The sequence below is a fragment of the Xenopus tropicalis genome, chromosome 3 (assembly GCF_000004195.4).
Source record: "Xenopus tropicalis strain Nigerian chromosome 3, UCB_Xtro_10.0, whole genome shotgun sequence".
Classification (NCBI taxonomy): domain Eukaryota; kingdom Metazoa; phylum Chordata; class Amphibia; order Anura; family Pipidae; genus Xenopus; species Xenopus tropicalis.
In genome coordinates, this window is record NC_030679.2 from 18,026,957 (window position 1) to 18,048,389 (window position 21,433).

Consider the following 21,433-nt stretch of genomic DNA (forward strand, 5'->3'; position numbering starts at 1 on the left):
TATGAGGTGAGACTGTCGAGGTTGAGGTTGTTTTCTCTGGAAAAGAGGTGCTTGCGAGGGGACATGATTACTCTGTACAAGTACATTAGAGGGGATTATAGGCAGATGGGGGATGTTCTTTTTTCCCATAAAAACGATCAACGCACCAGAGGTCACCCCTTTAGATTAGAGGAACAGAACTTCCATTTGAAGCAGCGTAGGTGGTTTTTCATGGTGAGGGCAGTGAGGTTGTGGAATGCCCTTCCTAGAGATGTGGTAATGGCAGATTCTGTTAATGCCTTTAATAGGGGCCTAAATGAGTTCTTGAACAATCAGAATATCCAAGGCTATTGTGATACTAATATCTACAGTTAGTACTAGTGGTTGTATTTATAGTTTATGTATGTGAGTGTATAAATTGGTAGGTGTGGGTTAGATGTGCTGGGTTTACTTGGATGGGTTGAACTTGATGGACTCTGGTCTTTTTTCAACCCTATGTAACTATGTAACTATGTAACCATCCACAATGCTCAGCTTGTATGGGAAAAGCATGTTGTAGTTGATTCCCAAGTCTTGTAGGCGTATTTTAACCCCATAGAAAGTACCATGCTGGCACTGGAGGGCCGCTGAGTAGTCTGGATACAGGGAGACACGAACCCTTTGGAAGTGGATGTCCCCCTTTTTCCTTGCTGCCTGGAGCGCTGCGTCTCTGTCAGCCCTTTCAGCAACAAATTGTTTAGAGAATGTCTGTGCTCCCAACATCTCTTGGAGCCACTTTTCAGCAAATAGTTCAGTATTCTGGCCCTTGCTCCTCTCTGGAAGTCCCACTATTCTAATGTTAGAGCGCCGCTGCCTGTTCTCCATGTCTTCCATGCTCTCTGAGGCCTGCTTTTACCAGGTTATGAAGTTGGGTGATTTCATTAGGCAGTGGGGTTGTGCAGTCTTTCAGGGTACTCACACGCTTCTCTATTACCTGGGTTCTCTCCCGAATGTTTTGAACATCTTGTTTTAGCAGCGCAAGTAGCGATTGCCGTTAAGATGTCTTGTGTGGTTGGTGCAGGGGCATTTTGGGGGCCCGGCTCCTGTTCCGGCTGCACCTGCCGTTCGGGAGATGATGGAGCGCTGCAGATGCCATTTTGGGCACATACTGTTCCAGTTTTGCAGCAGCAGCTTCTGAGCACATTCTTTGAGTGTGTTTCCTCATGGCGCTTTTCCTCAGGTGCTGGGGGTATTAGGGAAGGGTCCTGTTGCTTGAGCCCCCCTGCACTACAACCTTTGCCAGCCCCTCCACTAACATAATTTTTTTCTGCTGGCATCTTTACTTACTTGTAGAGACCTCCTTATTTCTGTTTCTTACTTTAATTTAATTTTTTTCAAAATCAAACCATTGAACTATGGACTCTTACTTCCTACACCCCATACTGTTCCATTTATATTTATCCAGCTAATTCCTTTCTGCTTGCTGTCATTTGCTACTGCTACTTGTTCTGACCTTTTTATTCCTTTCCTATCCCCACTTGTTGTAGTTTGCTACTTTTTCCAATGATATTTTCCAAACTCTTTCTCCAATCTTTATCTTAATTCATCTTTCTGTTTCTTTTCTGCAGCTCATCCAATAAACCTTATATTTAGCAAATCACCCAAGGCCCATAAAACACAGTGCCTTTAGGCACTTCCTTGCCGCTGCTTAGGTCTTTGTTCTTCACACTGTGATCTTGCCCGCCCTGTATAAAACCCTAATCTTTTGCAGTGAAAATAAAAAGAAATTTTCTATTGATTTGCTGTTCCCCAAGCCTTGGTCATCTTGCTAAATCTTTCAATTAGGGGTGAATGAGAACATTTAAAGGTCACAATCACTTTTTAAAAAACATTTTCAATTAACGGGAGTGTTTAAATTCAAATGCAGCCATGATTAGCACATTCAAAGCCTTAGTACCTAAGAGCTTTGGCAACAGGCAGCCATGTCATTTACATCCCATATGAGGTTACCAACTAGTTCCCATTACAGTGACTGGCAAGGCTTGGTATACCATTTGGAATCACACTTACACTGCAATATAAAGTGTAAATGGAATACTGGTTGCAGGTGAATTTGACCTTTAGTTATAGGTTAAATTTGACCTTTAGTTATAGGTTAAAGGGGATGTAAGTAGCTCTCAATAGATGGACACAACTTAGAAGGGACATAAACCTCAGTGCTGGATATTGCTGGAAGTTGTAGAAACACAGTACATTCTTTATCTATTATGCTCAAATGTTTTGCTTAATATTTTTTACATATTTCTCTTTACCCAAGATTTCTAGTGATCTAGTTCATTTGTGAGTGGGTATAAATGTGGATTACCTGACTCTCTCCCTCCTTCTCTCATAGGGTAACTCTCTGTATGTCCAATCAGATCGAAATGTGACTGTAAATATTCTTAATGGGGACATGAAAGCTGTCACGCAGCTCGTCACAGGTACGAATGAAGGAATTCACATATGTATGTATGTATCCTATGAAGAAAAGGGAAGTATAGATATACTGTAAGGCAGTGATCCCCAACCAGGGGTTCATGAGCAACATGTTGCTCCCCAATCCCTTTGATGTTGCTCCCAGTGGCCTCAAAGCAGGTGCTTATTTTTTCCTGGCTTGGCGGAAAGTTTTGCTTGCATAAAAACCAGGTGTACTGCCAAATAGAGCCTCATTTAGGCTGCCAGTCCACATAGGAGCTACCAAATAGCCAATCACAGCCCTTATTTGGCACCCTAATGAACATTTCTCATGCTTGTGTTTCTCCTCAACTCTTTACACATTTGAGTGTGGCTCACTGGTAAAAAAAAAAGGTGTGGATCGCTGCTGTAAGGCAAGGATTACAGATAGTCTGCCACGGTCATTGTTCTGTGAGTCACTTAAAGGGAATCTAAACCCTCTGTAAAATTGTCCCACTTCTACCCCTAGCTCCTAAGATGAGAATTAAAACTTAACAAAGAAGTAGGGTATAAATACAGCACATTATGTTGTATACCAGCCCAAGGTGACCACAGTCCTGGTGTTCCTGGTATTCCTATTACCTTGAACCTGGGTGAAGATATAAGTCAGAGTGCTGTCGTGGAAATAGCCATCTGTCTATCCATCTATCTATCTCTCTCTTCCAGTGACTAGATGCCCCTCTCTCAACTGTTTGTCTTCTGTATGCTAGTTATGCCTACTTTATTCACCAATGAGACCCATGCCTACCAGTCTACCATTTGTCATTGGGTCACTGTTCCTGCAGAGCAGAAAATTCTGATGTGGCTGAACTACTGTTCCCAGTATGTTTAAACTCTTAAAAATATGTTTTAGTATCAAAAGAGATTTTTTTTTTGTCCGCTAAATGGCACAGATACTGTCTGACCTAGGACCTTTCCAAAGTGACCCATGCAAGCAGTGGCAAGTTCTAAAGGGGATCAAAAGACTTTTTGCTTAACCAAACTTTACCCAAACATTGCAACTACAAATTACAGCATACACAAACATTTTGTGTTAAAGCATGCTGGGCACTGAGTTGCATGTTTAAAGCAGTATTGCACAATAACACAAAAATTAATTAAACATAATGTTTCCCAGACCCAGAGGCCCAGTTAGCATGCAAAGGAATCATCTAATGAGAACCCTCCTTGTCACTGACCCAGACAACTGAAGAACGTTTAAAATTTCCAGTTTTAGAGAGACACATCACAGGAAGGTTAGATAATAAAAAGAAAAATAGCAAATTTAGTTCAACCACAAATTGTCCCAGAATATCAATAATAACCTAATGCTATAAGTTTATTGTAAAGTGAATTTCCCTCTTGAGTACTTTAGAGCTGTACTTACTTCTTATATAGAAGTGTTGGATTAGGAAGAAGGCATAATGCTAAATAGGTTTGATATTTAGTTTGCTGCAATGTATTGATTATTCTGGTCATTTAAGTTGAAATGTGACTTTGTAGCAGACATTGCCCATGCCTCTTGTAGTAGTACTTAAAATGCTAATAGTAATCATTATTGCCTTCTCTCACAGGATCAGAGGCTATAGAAGCCTACGGGAAACGATTGGAAGTGAAGTCCAATACTGGGAAACTACTGTTTTCTGCCGATAATGATGAAGTGGTTGTTGGCGCTGATAGATTGCGGGTACTAGGTAAAATACAATAAACTGATCAATGTTTAGCAACAGTTCCATTGCTAATTGGTGGGTTGTTGGGTTTTATACACAATGTGCAGTTGGTATTCTTAGCGAGTGTCAAAGTACAAAATCACTTATTTTTGCCTACTGTGCCCTGCTATTTTCCCCCACCACTGTAAGGCACAAATCCTGGACGTACAGCACAATTATGGGTGACAGCCTGTAGTGCTACCCAAAGGTATTGGGACAAAGACCCGAATCTGAATTTCCATTGCCGAAAGGTCCACTGTCCAGGATGCTGAATTTGTGTATCATAGTAATCTTCAGTATTTCGGATCCATACATATAAAGGCAATGGCACACTTCATTCAGGTGCTTTAGAGTCAAATGCAGTCCCCTTAATGACGAAACCAGAATTGTGCCTGCACTTGTCAGATAATAACCTGGAAATTCACAACAAGGCTGAATTAGACATTTGCACATTTGCCAGGTGATTTACATTTAAGTCTATGGGGGGGGGGGGACTGCTTTAGGCACTGCATTTTTGATCTACTGACAATTTATAGCACCTGAAGTAGCCCCGTGTGCCACTGCCCTTAGGCTAATGCCACACGAGGCGTAGGGCGGATAGTTTCGGCAAGCGTAAAAGCGCTTGCTGAAAATTCCGCCCTATGCCTCCTACATGTGCCTGCACCCGAATGAATAAGATACGCTTCGGTGCAGGCACATGTAGCTGATATACGCATGAAAACGCGAGACTTTGCATTATCTCGCGTTTTCATGCCTATATCGGCTACATATGCCTGCACCCGAGCGTATCTCATTCATTCGGGTGCAGGCACATGTAAGAGGCGTAGGGCAGAATTTTCAGCAAGCGCTTTTACACGTGTGGCATTAGCCTTAAGAGTAAGGATATGCAAGACTGAAAATAACCCTGATGCAAAAATTCAGCACCCTGGACAGTGGAGCTTTGGTCATTAGAGGCACAAATGAAGTTGGCTGTCTGCCAGTGCCTGGCATTCAGTATTCCTGTGTCACATGGCATAAAGTAGCCCAGTCTGCCCTGATCTACTTTGTGGCAACAAAACAACTTAATAATGTAGGGTTCAAGGAAAGTTTGCCTTTCATGTCCAAAGGGGAAATGGTCTCCATATCTTCCAACACAATCTCTCATATCCGCTAAATAAAATTAACCTCCTCTGTCCCAACACCATGGAATAGCGCCTTTTGTCCCAAACATTCCTCGGCCTTCTAACTATACATTAATAACACTTAAAAAAAAGACCTTCATAGTATTCTTTAGCTCTCCAAAATATATAACCTACCAGTGCTATGTCAGCTATCTATTATCTAGCATAGGGAGTTCACAATGTGATTTTGGTTTGATCCTATTAAATTCTGATTAAACATCAGAAGGACCAATATAGAGTGGTTTAAATTTTAGAGCAAAAGATAAATTCCATGGACAAAAACATGCAGAGTCCAGCGCACACAAAGCAGGCAGGATTGTTACTGGAGAATCCTCTTGTATTTATCAAACATTGATGCTTTAAGAATCCATCCCTCATGTTGATGGACTACCACTCTCAGCATGCTTTAAGACTTGATTATATGGTTGGGTATACAGGGGGTAGTAGATCCCCCTGAGCAACAGAAGGCTCACTAGCAGCATCCAAGCATTGCATTTCACAGAGGTAGTTTCCTGTATAATAGCTGCTGATACATGATTGTTGCCCAGCATAATGGCTTTTAATAGATGATTTACAGAGCTCTCAATTCACTGTAGGTTTCCTCTTTTCTTCTTCTCGAGTCACACAGAGAATTGTGTTGCTACCGGAGCTTCCTAGTGAGATTGAATTACTTAAAAAGATGGCATGACTGATAAATTGGTGATTTAAAAAGAAAACTCTTAATTTAAGTCTTATCAGTCACAAGGGGTTGTCTGTCAGACAAATGATTGCACAGAATACAATAACAGTATGGCAACTGTTGGTTTGTTTCATAAATAGAGAGATCTCCTAATGGTATGCTCCTTTAAAAATGGCTTTTCATATAGACTTCAGTCACCACGATTAACTTGTATAGCATGTTGCTGAACAGAGAGAGAGAGAGAGAGGTGCACTTTGGCCCTAGGGTGCCTATAGAGTAGTCATCTATCTACTCCCTATCTTTCATTCAATATGGAACAAACTACTGTAGTGGCAGTGAATGGTTTTTCTAAAACATGCTTAGAAGGAACAGAAGTGAAAATGTTGCTCTCTAAACAATTACTATTCATTCTAATCTTGAATAAGTACAGCTTTGACTTTTACTATAAATATAGCACTGGGCATCTCCTTCTTGTAGCTCCCATCCAGTCTTAGTGGTATCCAATAAAATGGGAAACCTTTAAAATATTTGGAAGTATCCAATATTTGGAAATATCCAAAATGTAGACCCTTTACTAAAAATAACAGTACCCACCAGGCATCAATTGCTTATTCGCAGACCAGTTAGACATATGATGCAAATAAGAAAGGGCTGATAGGAATTGTCTTTAGCTAGTGCCCATAAGCAGGTCCTCTGGTATTTTGCCAGCTCAGTCGGATCCTGAATAATATTTTTACAATGTACTCAATGTGAATTGTGATTAAACCTATGTGGGTAGCACTGGCTGCACTGGGGGATGATTATAAAGTTGTTGTCCATCTTAAAATACATTGGAATATAGGGCATGTTGCCCCCTTGTGGCAGTTTTCACAAGAGGCCACATTTACTAACATAGGCATGGGGGCTGGTCACAAAGCACTTCAAGGTGTACATGTTATATCACCATACATTAAGTGGTGCTTGCATTTGTAGCCAATGTACTGTACAGTGAGGCATTAAGTGCCTCACTGTATGACCATGACCATGCATCCATCAGGTATTAGTTTGTACCCCATAAAGTGCTTGCAGCTGACGGTTGGGTAGCTTTATGAACATGGTCTATCTTTGCAGGATGAGCAAAATGGTCCTGTGCAACTGATAGAACCTGACATTGAAAACCCACTTTCAACTATATGTAGAAATGCTATCATATATATCTGTGATGGAAATAAGAAAGGACTGATGGTAATTGTCCTTGGCTGGGATCATTTTCCAGCCCTGTATGTTGTGCTATAGTGGCATCTAGTTCTAGACCCAACTTAATTAATCTGCATCAAAAGTCAGGTTGCTGCCCACCATCACCAGTGATGTTTATTTTTAGTGTTAGTAAATATGCCCTATATAGTTCCAAGAATATCTATAAATGCAAACACATTTTATCCTAAATTGTATCATAACTGCCCTTCAAAGCTAGGCACACAGTTTGGGTACCACTGCTGTCAACAGTAACATTGTGTTCTCAGTAGCAATCCGGTCTTGTCCAAGCTCTATAGGCAAGCAAGGCAAGGCAAGGTAGGTCCCTAGAAGATTGAAGTAATTGACCCTGGTGTCTAGAAATGCACCAGCTTAGTAGTGGCAGGAGGTTGATCTACAGCAGTGATCCCCAACCAGTGGTTCGTGAGCAACATGTTGCTCTCCAACCCCTTGGATGTTGCTCCCAGGGGCCTCAAAGTAGGTGACCATTTTTTAATTTCTGGCTTGGGGGCAAGTTTTGGTTGCATAAAACCCAGTGTAATTGCCAAACTAGCCTTCTATGGGCTACCAGTCCCCATAGGGGCTACCAAATAGCTCATTATAGACTTATTGGAACCCCCAGGAACTTTTTCCATGCTTGTGTTGCTCCCCAACACTTTTTCCATTTGAATGTGGCTCACGGGTATAAAACTGCTAAAACATTTTGCTCAGGGATGCTGCTCTACTTAACAGCAGTGGGATGGAGAGCACCTTGTACAGGAGAACCGCAGCAGCAACGGAAAGTGAATGAAGCTGTACTAGTATACTGCCATTGACCTTTACAGCTATCTATTCAGTACAGTGCAGGCAATAAGATTTTGTAGGACAATCTCCTTTTCTATCCTTAGCCCAATGGCAGGAAAATTGTCGGGGATTTTATAAATAACCTTTAATTAGAATAATCTGACCTTGCTTGTTAAAATTAAATTACTTTTTCCCAAGCCACACAGGGTAATATTGAGATTCCGTATAGAGATGACCTAATGGAGATCTGGAATATCTTTGCAGATCTGTGACAGAGAATATTCTGTGTAGCAGTTTCATTATCTGCTCTCCTCCCAGTGTAATTAACCTCCTCATTCTCTCACTCGAGTCTATCTCCTAGGTATAAAAGCCATACAAATTACCACTGGCCATGCACTGCCCACCACTTACTGCAAAGGAGCGAGAAGGGGGCAAAGTTAAAAGTACAGGGGAGAGGAAACTACCATACAGAAAACAAAACTGCCCGGGCCCCCTGAGGGATCTGCTGTATGGTAGTTACAACAGCCATGCTATTGGTTTTTGTTTTTTATTTTCACTGGATTTTAAATAATTTAGCTTTTTATTGAATATCAGCAACTATCAACTAGGCAGTAGTTTGAAAGGCTGTAAGATGAATAGGAGAGGGTCTGAATAAAATTGCACCCTATCATTAAATAGCATTGGATCATTCTCTTACATTTGGGACACCTGTTTGGATAGGCAAACGATTTGCTTCTGGTTTAATTTTTAGGAAATCTAATTTAATGCTGATTAAGAAGAAAATATTATAAATCCCACATCAAAAATCAGAAAAGTACACTGTGATCCCTGCACGCATAGCCAGGTGCATGAGCCCAAATCTTTAATATGCTGAGCACACCTGGTTTTCTTCCAGGCTCTCCAGCTGCCCATAGGAACCTGCCCAACAGAAGTTGCACCATTCAGTGAATGCACAGTACAAGTATTTGTTGTACCACAATTCCCAGCATCCCCCAATGGCCTTGCAGTCCAACAACAGCTGGAGGATGGTCATCCCTGTTGTAAATATACTTGATATGATAGAATATGCCTTCCCCTTTGATCATACATCAACCCAGAGGAGCATCTGGGCACCAAGCCACCTAGCCACCCCACTGCCCTGGCCACAGCAGCACCACAACTGCAGCATTAATCATCTGTTAATGTATGACCATGTACTGATAGAAGTGTTTTGCCATTTAACCCTTTAAACACTAGTGGCACCTCCATTTTACTTTTCATGTGAATCTATGTTGCTGGCACTTTTTCACTACTAATATGAATTCTATAATGCTGGCAGGGGCCAGGTTAAACCATGTTTTATTTATGCTGAACATAAGATACTGTATATATATATATAAGTCAAGCTGTTTAAAGGTATATATATATATACATTTTTTTTTTTGTAAAATGTACTTAATTACATTTTTCGGCAGGTGTCGGTGATGAATGACTTGTATTGAGTGTTGCCTAATGAAAAGTGCCCCACTGACATGCTTTAATAACATGTTGGGGCTGTCTATGTATTTACTGTGATGCTATGGAGATACGCCGTACTCCGCGTGCTGATTTTCTCCCCGTTAATTAGCCGGAGGTATATTTCAGATTAAAAATAAAATAGCCCTCTAGATACCACCTGATCTTAATTACCGTCATTTGTATCTCATCTCAGTTCAACGGCCGTTTTTAATTAAAGCATTAGGCTGGTATTGCTTATTAAGGGCCGATTAACTCCTTTCTGTGCAATAACTGACACCTACACGCAAGCTTGACAAATTAGCAGAACAAAGCCAGTGATTGCTCAGGCCCCAAATTGTTTTAGGGGCCTTTAAAAAAGTTTCCTGGTGCCTCCTGGAAGGGACAATTCTGTGGGTGTTGGGAGAAATCTGACCGAGTAACCTACGCAACCTGACTCCCTTTGATCAGACACTAATGACCCAGTTCCTGTAAATCGAAAACAACAGAAGGGTTATGAATGCATTTAATTGTAATGTCTGTTACCCTGCATGTAAAGCCATACATGGGCAGATTTACTGTAGCTTGTCAGTCTGTCTCCCTTAACACCAAGTCAGCAGCTTCTCTGCTGTAGGTTTGCCACTTTTCTTTAGCTGACTATTTAGACAGAGGGGTGGAGTGCGTGATGTAGGGGGCAGAGAAATGAAGTTTTAAAAATTAGGTTTTTACCGCCCAGATGAAAACCCTAGTTCCTATATCTGCCCGAACCACGCCTTTAACCTCATTGCCCGGGCTTTTTGTACATCATCACCCTGCCGCTCACAGTCTCTCCCCCTCTCCTATCAAAGTGGAAGGATTTTTTAAGCAAGACATTTAGTAACCATACTTCTGATGGGCCTGCACAAAGGAGGTTAAATTGAGCAAAGATCGATCTCTTCATCAAGTGGATCCTAATTTAAATGGCCAGCTTTATAAACTGCATTTGCTTCATAGCTGGGTAGCCATGGCACAGAGTCCTGCATTGGGAAAGGCATTGGAATTTGGTTGGTAAACCTTCCTGACTGCACAGGTGGTCCATGGGTACCCTTCAGGGGGAATCAGATGGGATGCGGGCAGTATGTGTGCTGTTTAGTTAAATGTTCGGCAATCTGCCAAATGAAAACATCTTTCAGAAAATCCACAGTGCTTAACAGAGATTATATATAGTCCCTAACCCAGTTTAGCTCACAGTATAGTTCACATTCACACATGCTATGGACAGTTTTATCAGGAACCACTTAACCTGCCTGCATGTTTTGTGGAATCAGGATGTATTTCATTTTGAGATTTCCTTAATTTTTAAATAGGAAACAAGGTCAGCTTTGTAAGGTCCTTTCATTTGCAAAGTGCTTAACATTTCCTTGCACTGGCATATCCAGCCGCAGGGGTCCTGCTGCTTTGTGTCGGAGTTAGGTATGGTACATTTACCAAATATCTGAGAGGCATGGCAATCCATATACGGCAGCCTACATCCTGGGCTCCATTATAATTGCAAGTTCTGACCTATTTGTTAAATAGAAAATACAGGTGGTACAGTCTATAACCAAAAACAAAATGGGTCATTTGAGCCAAGCACCCCAAATCATTTGTGCCTGCTTGTAAGGAGGGCCACTGCTTCAAGTGCTTGAAGTTAGCTTTGTTTATATGGCCACAAAGTCTATAAACAGTTTGACTAGGTGTTAATGTAGCCGCTACTGTAACATATACAGATATTAGAAATCACTGAGCTGTTCCCGGTTTAAAGCTGCAGGAACGCATAGGTTGCCAGCTAGTTATGGGCCACCCACCTTGACTGCACTTTGCATATTAATGAGCTCTTATTCTTAAAGTATTCAAGAACCTTATATCATGAATTTATTTGAAGGGGAAGGTAAACCTTCCCTAAATCTGACTATTAGTTCCCCTGGTAACAGCCCAAACTTAATTAGAAATGCCAAAAATTCTCTCTACTACCACTGCATTGATCATCTTGCTGTTATCTAACATAGGGAGAGTAATGTAGTTTTTGTCCTTTTATATTATATGGTAATTAAACTTTAGAAGGGTTCAGAACTAGATAAACATGTGTTTAGTGCCTATATCATTGATCATATAAGAGCGGACAGGATTCTCCTTGATTGATCCTTTTGCATAAATTGGGACACTGGCCCTGTGATACTTGGACAAGGGTTTATCCTTTAGAAAACCATCCATGATGTTGCAGGACTATAGTTCCATAGATGTCAAATTTCCAATATGGTCTCCTGGAGGATTAGCAGGGTGTGTAGTACTCATGGCCTGTTTGGTGTGGAAGCATGGCCTTCCACACCATCAGAACAGCCCTTCTTATGTCCCTGAATTCTTGCTTTGCAAGCACACATCTTAAACAGGTCCTTTTCAAATCAATGAATGCTCACTGTGCATGGGAACATGAGGGAATCTCTGGTTAATTTTAGACGCTAATGTGGACTGATATAATTTCTATACATGGGTTGATTTCAGCCTATGCCCTTGCCAGTACAGGGGGAGGGGGGATCATATTTAACTTCATTAAATGCTAACTTTTCCTAATAAGTCTGTAGGACACTCTGGAGAATATATTTCTAATTAAACATTTCTAATAAACAGTGTAGCCTCTGCCCATTGAGACATTGTGTGATATATTATGACTGAGGTTTATTGCTAAAGACCAGGTTATTAGTACACATAAGTAGGGCATAACCTCTCATTCTCATTATTTGACGTTTCTGTCCCTAACACCCCAAGGAACTGAACATTTCTGTTCTCTGGTTCTGACCCTGCACTGACTCAAAAGTCACTTCCTGTTCAAGGGCTTGCTGGCTTCTTCTACATTGTTTCAGAAGTCAGAATCAGCAGTTCTGAAAATATAAACACCCAGACCATTACTGCATTCAATCAATTTGCAAATAACTTGAAAATCCACAGACAATTTTTAATAAATGTACAGTATATGCGGATCTTGCTTAGAATTACATTTCTATACTGTTTTGCAATTGAAGCTGATGAAGTGATACCTGTCTCCCAATGGGGCAGCAAAGGGAATAATGAGCTTAGTCAGCAGCAGTCACACACACACACAAACACAGATACACATACATACACATGCACACACGCACACACACACACACACAGATACTGTGATTTCAGCATTTTCAATGCACTGTTTTCCTCTTCTTCTTCTTCTTTTTCCTCACCCCCACCCCAACATTCTACCCAGATAGGCTGTTGCTATGAATAGAAATTCAAGGAGCTGTAAGGCTCGGTGCATATCTTACGGCTCAGCAATATTGTCATGTATTGTGTTTATGAAGCAGAGCGGAGAGGCGATAAACTTGTATCTGCAATTCCATGCAGTGGTGTTTATACCACAGGGTAGCCCCAGAGATGAGAACATATTTCACTCATGCCCTCCATGCATAGAGTTTAGTACAGCTTTTTCCAGCATACCCAAACAATAATTTACTAGGAACCCTTTCTAGGACTTTGTAAAATACACTTTTTATTTGTAGCACAGAATCTATATTTTAAGGAACATCTCCCAAGGCACAATTTTTGCTTGGATTCCAGCAGGGAGCAATTGGGATAAATCCATATTTTATATTGCCGCTTCTATGGATGGAGTCTCTCTGGCAGGGAGTTCCAGATCAATTCATATCTTACACTCCAGTGCAATGCATAGAGGTTTATAGTGTAGTTGTTGCTGAGGGGAAATCAATATCTTTCTAGGGATTAAAGGTGGAAGGGGTTGGTATGATGCTCACATGCATTAACCAAGTGGATGGTATCCAGGTCTTTAATAGTAATGAGAAGAGTGTGCTGTAGTTCAGCAGATGGGGAGAGGGGTATTTTATAAATTATGGCTAGAATAAAAAATAATATACTGTGTGTCTTGCTAAGTAAACTAAGTACTGTTCATTCACACTCCAATATACTCCAATGTAATACCAAGGCTGAAAACAGTAGTGGTCCCAGCAATTCACACTATTTGCCAGGGGGGTATATGAGGACCTTGCTTTGGGTGGCAGTCATTTGATTACATTTTTTTTTACCAGCCTGACTCTTGAATTTTAATTTGACCAGAGCAGGGATGCCAACAATAATCATGGTGCCCCATATTTACTAAGTTAACAGGGCCCTTACCAAGGAGGCCCCAATTGCCGTACCCCTTTTACCCCCTGGTGGCAGTCCTGACTGAGGGAGAGGGGGATACTGTCTCTTACCTGAGTGTATATATACCTGTATTGTGTGCGGGTCAATCAGATAGGGAAGGTGGTGGCCTCTTGCACAGGGGTACTATAAGAATTCATAGATACTGCTTAGTTAGGGTACCCCAGGGTGACAAGGTTCTTAGGGCAGGGTTATAGAGGAAGGAGCTGGGATTAAATCAGATTGGTATATTTGTACAGTGAAATACTCTACCTCTTCCCACTAATGCCAGCTCTTGCATCTGACTTTAGAACTAGAGGTGCAAATGTTTTAGGGAAATTTTATGTCCTTACTGTGGAGAGCTGCGGGGTAATGTTTATTTCTACTCCAACCTAACAGAACTTAATTCTACCCATAAAAAAGAGATACAAGTTCATGTATGTGTCAAGAAATGCTTTTTTAGTAGAAGACCTTGCGTGCCACACATGGGCAATGTTACGTACATGTAATGGGAGACACAAGGAAGATCTCCAGCACCAATAAAGATTTTCTCATTGATGAATAAATGAGAGCCCTGAGTATTTGGCAGAGAGAGTATCTCAGAGAGAGAGAGAGAAGAGCAGCCCCTCATTCATCTTTTCAGATAGTCTGTGTTTCCCCAGTGACGTGATCCTCCCATTGATTGCCGAGCTGTGATCTTTGATCCCCAGTGGCAACTTCTCGTGATTGCCGTCCAATACAAGAAATGGACTTTATTATTCCCATCCATGATGATTCATTCAGTATATGGGTGGGGATAGAATCCCTCCGACGCTTGCTCTCAATTGAATTTAGCAGATCCGAGTTCTCTATCTGCCCACCCGGAATATCAATACTGCCCTTATTCCATAGCGAATCTCAGGATGCAAGCATGATTTTTAGGATTATCTCTACTTGTTTCAGTAAATAGTTCTCAGTGTTTACTCTTTACTCTTCCCTTAAAGGGATACAGAATTTGCCCACTTGCTGCTTATTGTTATTAATTGATTAAAATGGTGTCTGGCCTTCCCATAATTTTAAGCTTTCAGGATAATGTATTTCTAGATAACGTATCCCATACCTGTATGGGATATGTAAAATATATATGTAAAATATATATGTATATGTATATGTAAAATATATACTGTATGGTTTGGAAGTCAAAAAAGGAGTCCAATCAAGAAATATAGCTACAAGTCAGCAGGTTGAGTGCCTTAAAGGGGTTGTTCGTAGAGAGAAATATTCTAAGACCATTTTCAATTAGTCTTCATTTTTTAGTATTTTTAGTTTTTTGATTATTCTAATTTTTGTTCAGCAGATCTCCAGTTTAGAGTTTCAACAGCTATCTGGTTGCTACTGTCCAAATTACCTTAGCAACCAGGCAACAGATTCAATGAAAGACTGACATATGAATTGGAGAGGGCCTGAATAGAAAAATAAGTTATAAAAAGTAACAATAACAATAAAACTGTAGCTTTACGCAACTATAGTTTTCTGGCTGCCAGGGTCAATGATCCCCATTTGACAGCTGGAAGGAGTTAGAAGAAGATGAAATGAAAACTTGCTTAGAATTGGCCATTCTATAACATACTGAAAGTTAACATAAAGGTTAACTACCCCTTTAAGATGGTTAATGCAAAGTCAAAGTGACTTAGTATCTAAAGTGAATAATTTCTTAAAGGTTTAAATAAGTCAGGTTTAACTAAGTCATGTGATACAAGTGATATTACTAAGCCCCAGTTATATCTAATGCCTTCCCTAAGCACCATGCATTATAAGGGTGTTATATATCAGTGATATGGGGGGGGGGGGTAGAGTCATGGGTGGAGTTTGGTTGCTCCGAGCTGGAAAAAGAGATAAAATTCCTCCAGTGGAAGTCTGGAGCTTGGCCTAAATGGGCATGCCAGGAGTGGAATATAAAGCAATTACAAATTTGCCAGAATGTAAATCGATCAAGCCCGAGCACGTATTCTACTGGCTAGGCTGGTGAAATACTGACCATGTGGTAGCCCTACTACAAGGTTGCAGGCTTTATTTTCAGATATTAATCTGTTCCTACAGTGATGAACTTCAGCAACAGTTAATGCTTCATATTTACATATCTACTTGGTATTGCTGCTAGTTTTCTATTAGTAGGGTAACTTCTCTTCGTCCCAGAACAATGGAACCTCACAACACTGAGACTGGCGCACATCTTGCCTGATTGCTCCTAGGCTTTTCTTGAGGGTCTGTCACACGCTCAGTGGCTCCCTGACATATTATTCAGGCAAAGGTTACCGGAGAGAGAAGCTGCTAATGGAAACACATTGACAGAATTATTTTTGAGGGGCATTAAACAGGAACACAAAATAAAGCCAGAATAACCATATGGATTTTTACTCAAGCTGTTTATGGACATTTATCACCTGTAAATTACACAGTGTCAGAGATAAAAACAGTTGCTTTAATAGGAGAAAGTAGGAAAGGAGACTAAGGGGCAGATTTACTAAGACTGGATTTTCATCCATTGCGCAACTTTTCCGACACCCGTGCAACTTTTTCGTATGCTTGCGTGAAAAAATCGGAAAGGTTTTCCCGCTGTTAACAATCGTTTGGTATGAAAATTTTGTGACTTTCGGATCGCCAATACGAAATTATCGTGACTAATACGATAAGCATTTTTGTGATATTTGCAATCTTCAGAAATTTTCGTATTCAATCCGAATTTATCCCATTCGGGATTCAAACTTGTGATTTCATGAATCTGCCCCTAAATGTATATCTATTTGTTGTGTGACACGTAGGAAAATCTGGTTAAGTTAAATAGGTACTAGAACTTTGGTTCCACAATATGATGAAATATTTCTATGTTTTCTTGTGCAATCAAATCTCCTATGTTCACACATCCACATTCTGAAAAGAAATTTGCAAGCTTTTTCTGATTGCTATAGGTTATTAAACAAGGACAACAGTTGTGCCTTGTATTAAATTATATATCTGCATCAATGTAACTGCACAAGTTGATCATGCAAAGTAACTGTTTTAAAAGAGAACTAATCCTAAAAAAAGAATACCCCGAGATTCCGCAGCCCTATAATAAGCAATAAACCAAGTCTTTAAAGTTGTCCACAGCAGCTCTCCATCTTGGATCCTGGTAATGCCTTTTGAATGCCAGTGGTTCTAAACATGCTCAGTGTGCTCTGAGCTGTTGATGAGAAACTTAGTTTGGAGGTTGTTGGAAATTATTAGCAGAAATTGGGGTTATATGTGTCACAAACGATTATTAATCAATTCTGATGCATAATTCTTTCTAAAATGTCATGTGAACCTAAATGAAATGCTGAGCAACCTTGTATGAGGAAATATATATATATATCTTATATACACAATATATTGTGATTCGGCCCCTAAGCTCATGAAAGTGACAGCAGCCGTGAATTAGAAGAAAAAAAGTTGGGAAGCAAAATACAAAATACAATTCATCATACTGTGTAAAAAGTGAAGTGAAGCATTACCGGTGATGTTGCCCAGGGCAACCAATCAGCAAATAGATTTCAACAAATTTTAGAAAACCAAAGCAAAGCATCTGATTGGCTGCTATAAGCAACATCACTGGTAAAGTTTCACTCCACTTTTTACACAGCATGATATATATACCCCAAGGTGTAGCATTTCTACTCTTTGGTTTAGATTTAAAGCCACATATCTACAGTCTGTGTAAAATATGAATTATTATAAAAAATGATAATCCATAATGATAGATTGATGAAGGGAGGGTACTCTCTGGGAACCCTCAAAATCCACAAATAAACATGAGTATTAATACAGGAAGAGTCTTTTAATCCTTTAGGTATAAATGGAATATAAGAAACAAAGTACAATTCTTAATTGGCACATAAATTGAGTTATTCTAAGGTGCCTGGCCTATTATCTTACATGACCCGATGTTGGAGGGTACTGAGGTCTTGATGTTCCTTCTGGGAGTGTCTTCTCTCCCACCCTCTCCTCTCTCTAATACAAGTAAGGCTTGCTTTATACAGGTTTAACATAGATCATATTCCACTTAAACCCACCCATTTGCCAGTAATAGATATTATATTGTCAGGGATTGCCTACTATGGACATGGCTATGTCTCAGCACAACCTTGTATGTAAGAGGTGTTACTGCACCATAGACTCACTACTTGTCATGTAGTAAAGTCTAACAATAGCCTATAAGGATGCTGATTCCCCTTGTCTATTTCTGTTACAGAAGGCAAATTCCTAGGCAAATGTACTGAGCTCGGAAGACCCAATCCTGTGATTTATATAAAAAACATAAACAATATCTCTAACACAGAATTTTACATATAAAACCTAATACTAACTGGACATACATATAAATATTCATATATAAATGTATGAAAGGATGATTTCCACCTCTACCTTGCAAGGATACCAAAATCATCAGCCTTCCCCAAATGCCACCTGTCACTCCTCATTCATTCAGGGTTATATTTAACTTGTCCTTAGCTGTTAGTAGCTAGGGGTTATATGGTTAAGCATGGTTAATGGTTATATAAAGTTAATTAGCACTTTATAAATTCTAACAGTCTGTCAGGTTATCAGGTTATGTCTTACTGTATAAAAGAAATCTGGTCTAGGTTTTACGGTATGTAGGATTAAGATGTTTTAACCCCCTCTTTGTAGTCCATAATTTGCATTCCTATGTTTGTATATACAGTTGCAGATATACAAATATTCCATTACATAACATTCAGCGAATTATATCAAGCAGAGCAAATAGCAATGCTCCCTATCTCCTAATGGCAGTCAGGCTGCCTCTTTATACACTAATTTGGGTCACAGTTTAGACCAGCTTCCGTGTTTAAAGCTAGTAGTGTAGACAGATCTGAAATGCTTTACTAGTCTGCCCCCCAGGAATGTTTCAACCAGTCATTACTCAAGATTGTCCTCTCATGGAACCAAATGACTCATGCTATTGTATCTGTAATCAGTGATCCAGAACATCCAAATAATAAATAGCAGCATTATTAAGTGCTAAGGGCACTGCTTACATTCTTAATCTGTTAAGTTTCCCCAAGTAGATATTCTTCAAGAGATCATCTACTGCAGTGCTGTCCAACTTCTGTGGTACCGAGGGCCGGAATTTTTCAGACCTACGTGGTGGAGGGCCGATAATGGAAGCCAGTTTTCACTACTCCCCTTTTTGAAACCGCACCCACTTGAACACACCCATGTTATCACATGACCATACCCATATTAATGGTTGTAGTACAGCAAAAACTTGCCATACTCTGCCTGCCCTACCCTGCCTGTGTGTGCCATACTCTGCCTTCCCTACCCTGGCTGTGTGTGCCATACTCTGCCTTCCCTACCCTGCCTGTGTGCCATACTTGGCTGGTTTGTGCCATACTTGGCCTGTGTGTGCCATATTCTGCCTGCCCTACCCTGCCTGTGTGTGCCATACTCTGCCTTCCCTACCCTGCCTGCATGTGCCATACTTTCACTGTGTTTGCCATTCTTGGCTGGTTTGTGCCATACTTGGCCTGTGTGTGCCATACTCTGCCTTCCCTACCCTGCCTGTGTGTGCCATACTCTGCTTGCCCTATGATGCCTGTGTGTATGGCACACACAGGCAGCCTACAGTGACACAATGCTGGCATTGCTCCTACAGTCTGCACAATAACTATATATTAGAAAACTTTTTAATTGCAGTACCACCTCAGTATATGTTCTTTTTGCAGTGTGCAGGGATTATTTGTGGGTTTCTACTGCTCCTGAGGTGTGAACAGGGGAACAATGGGGGTGATTACAGCCTGAGGTGTGAACACTGCAGGGGGGGAACAATGCAGAGATTAAAAGGTGTGAACAACACAGGGGATTACATATTTAAACAATACAGCCTGATTACAGCCTGAATCTGAGGTGAGAACCATGCAGGGGGCCAGTTAATCACAGTACTGATACCATTTAAAGCTTACACAAGAGTAAGCCATCAAAGCAGCCAGACAGGTGGGGGGCCACACAGAGGGGAGTCGCGGGCCGCCAGTTGGACAGCACTGATCTACTGTATATTTTTGTCAGACATTGGAATGCAGTGGCTCGTGAGCAATACGTTGCTGGAATGTGGTTCTAGAAAAGGGGTGCAACTATAGAGAAGTCTTCAAAATGTTCATGTGAGAAGGCAAGCTATGCATATTATTAGTAGAGTGTAATTAATGGTTTGTTGTGTACTTAAGGTATGGCAGAGTTCTAAATAGGTCACATATTCTAAATCATAGCAGAAAACAATGTTGTGATTGGCAGAATGGCATGTCAGAGAAGGGGTTTCTGAACCTGGTAGCAGTATTCATTATGAAACTAAAATGACTATGGTCTGTGGAAGGGAAGGCACATCAATACAGATTTACAGTGGTCCAAGATGTTCTGTAGATGAGTGGCATGATTGGTCATTCATTAGCAGAGAAGAATAAAGGTGAAGGCACAATCAAAGATAACCCCAAGGCACCAGTCAGCTTGTTAGCTATAATAGAGATTCCAGTGTGATGAAGGAGCCAAAAGAGAACCAGTTTAGTCTTAGTTGAGGACATCCATTTGGAAATGCCTGACAAACTAAATAGTAAAATTCTATGGACCAGTAGTCTAAGCAGTCAAAATCCCACCACAAGCAATGGTAGTCTAAACTGTCCTTCCCTTTGCTGCATGAGACTCCAGCTCTGCAAATATCTAGTAAGAACTAGTAGTTTGGCACTAAGAGCTAAATGGACTCTGTGGGAGTGCTTTCTACTGAAGAGTTTAGATTCTCCCACCTGAGGCGAAGCATTTATCTTTCCCTTAAAAAAACCCTGCTTTTTTCAGAAGCCAGATGAATGTGCAAACAAATAGCTGTGTAGCTAGCCCGGAAGTATAGCCCATCTAGCTGATCGATGTAACTCCTCAGTCTTCTTCTCTGAAGTGACTCATGAAGCCCCGCAGCTGCACCCCTGGAAAATCCGTATATTAAACTTTACTTCGTTATTATTTGTCTCCTTTGTCAGAATGCCTAAGGTTACATACATAGCACTGGCATAATAACAAGGAAAGCAGTCCTTGTGGCTGTTGATGGGACTTGTGCACTTTCCAAATAAATTTGAGAGACAGGACACCTTCTCAGAGCTTTTATTGGCTTTGGATTTTTTTAACCTAGATATATTTCTGCAGGGCTGAAGAGGCAAATGTCTTGGGTGTGATTCGAAGGGGAGTGACATGCAAAAAGGGAGAGACTGGGCAGCAGCAGGGGGAAATTCTACTTGGTCCAGCTTTGGCAGATTTTTGGCCAGTTCATCAGGTGGCTCCCATACAGATCCAATAATCTGCCAACTGCAGGGACCTAATCAGGAGCTTTTAACGTCTGTATATGGCCACCATGGATGCAGCAATTGGACCATAGGATGAAAGGAGCAGAAACAAAAGGAAGGTTCTAATAGTTAATTATAACAGTGATTATTAGCAAAACATTGTATGGCTCATTTACTACAGTATTGCATCTGTCGCATCTAATATGACCCGTCTGTACCCAGTGTCTATTTAGAATATACTAAGAATATAGAAAGTTTAAATTACAAATCCAGGGTTTCCCTATAGGAATCCCTACTTGTGCTAGTTGGATTGTATGCAGCCTGCTATTTATGTCCTGGCACAACCGCATAGCATGCCTGCATAAACAATGTTGAAACATGAGGATTTGTTCTGAATTTACAAGCTCAGCATGCAACACCAGATAAGTGAATAAGTCCTTATGC

General features: G+C 40.6%; 1 protein-coding gene across 5 annotated transcripts in view; it reads left to right on the forward strand.

Moving 5' to 3' along the window:
* Nucleotides 1-21,433, forward strand: part of sgcd (sarcoglycan delta) — a 378,830-nt gene that overhangs the window by 335,441 nt on the left and 21,956 nt on the right. For all 5 annotated transcript variants that reach the window (XM_018092814.2, XM_004912789.4, XM_004912790.4 and 2 more), the window contains 2 exons: nucleotides 2,351-2,438; nucleotides 4,005-4,124. In XM_018092814.2, the coding sequence (XP_017948303.1) occupies nucleotides 2,351-2,438; nucleotides 4,005-4,124 (208 nt within the window). The remainder of the gene's footprint in view (nucleotides 1-2,350; nucleotides 2,439-4,004; nucleotides 4,125-21,433) is intronic.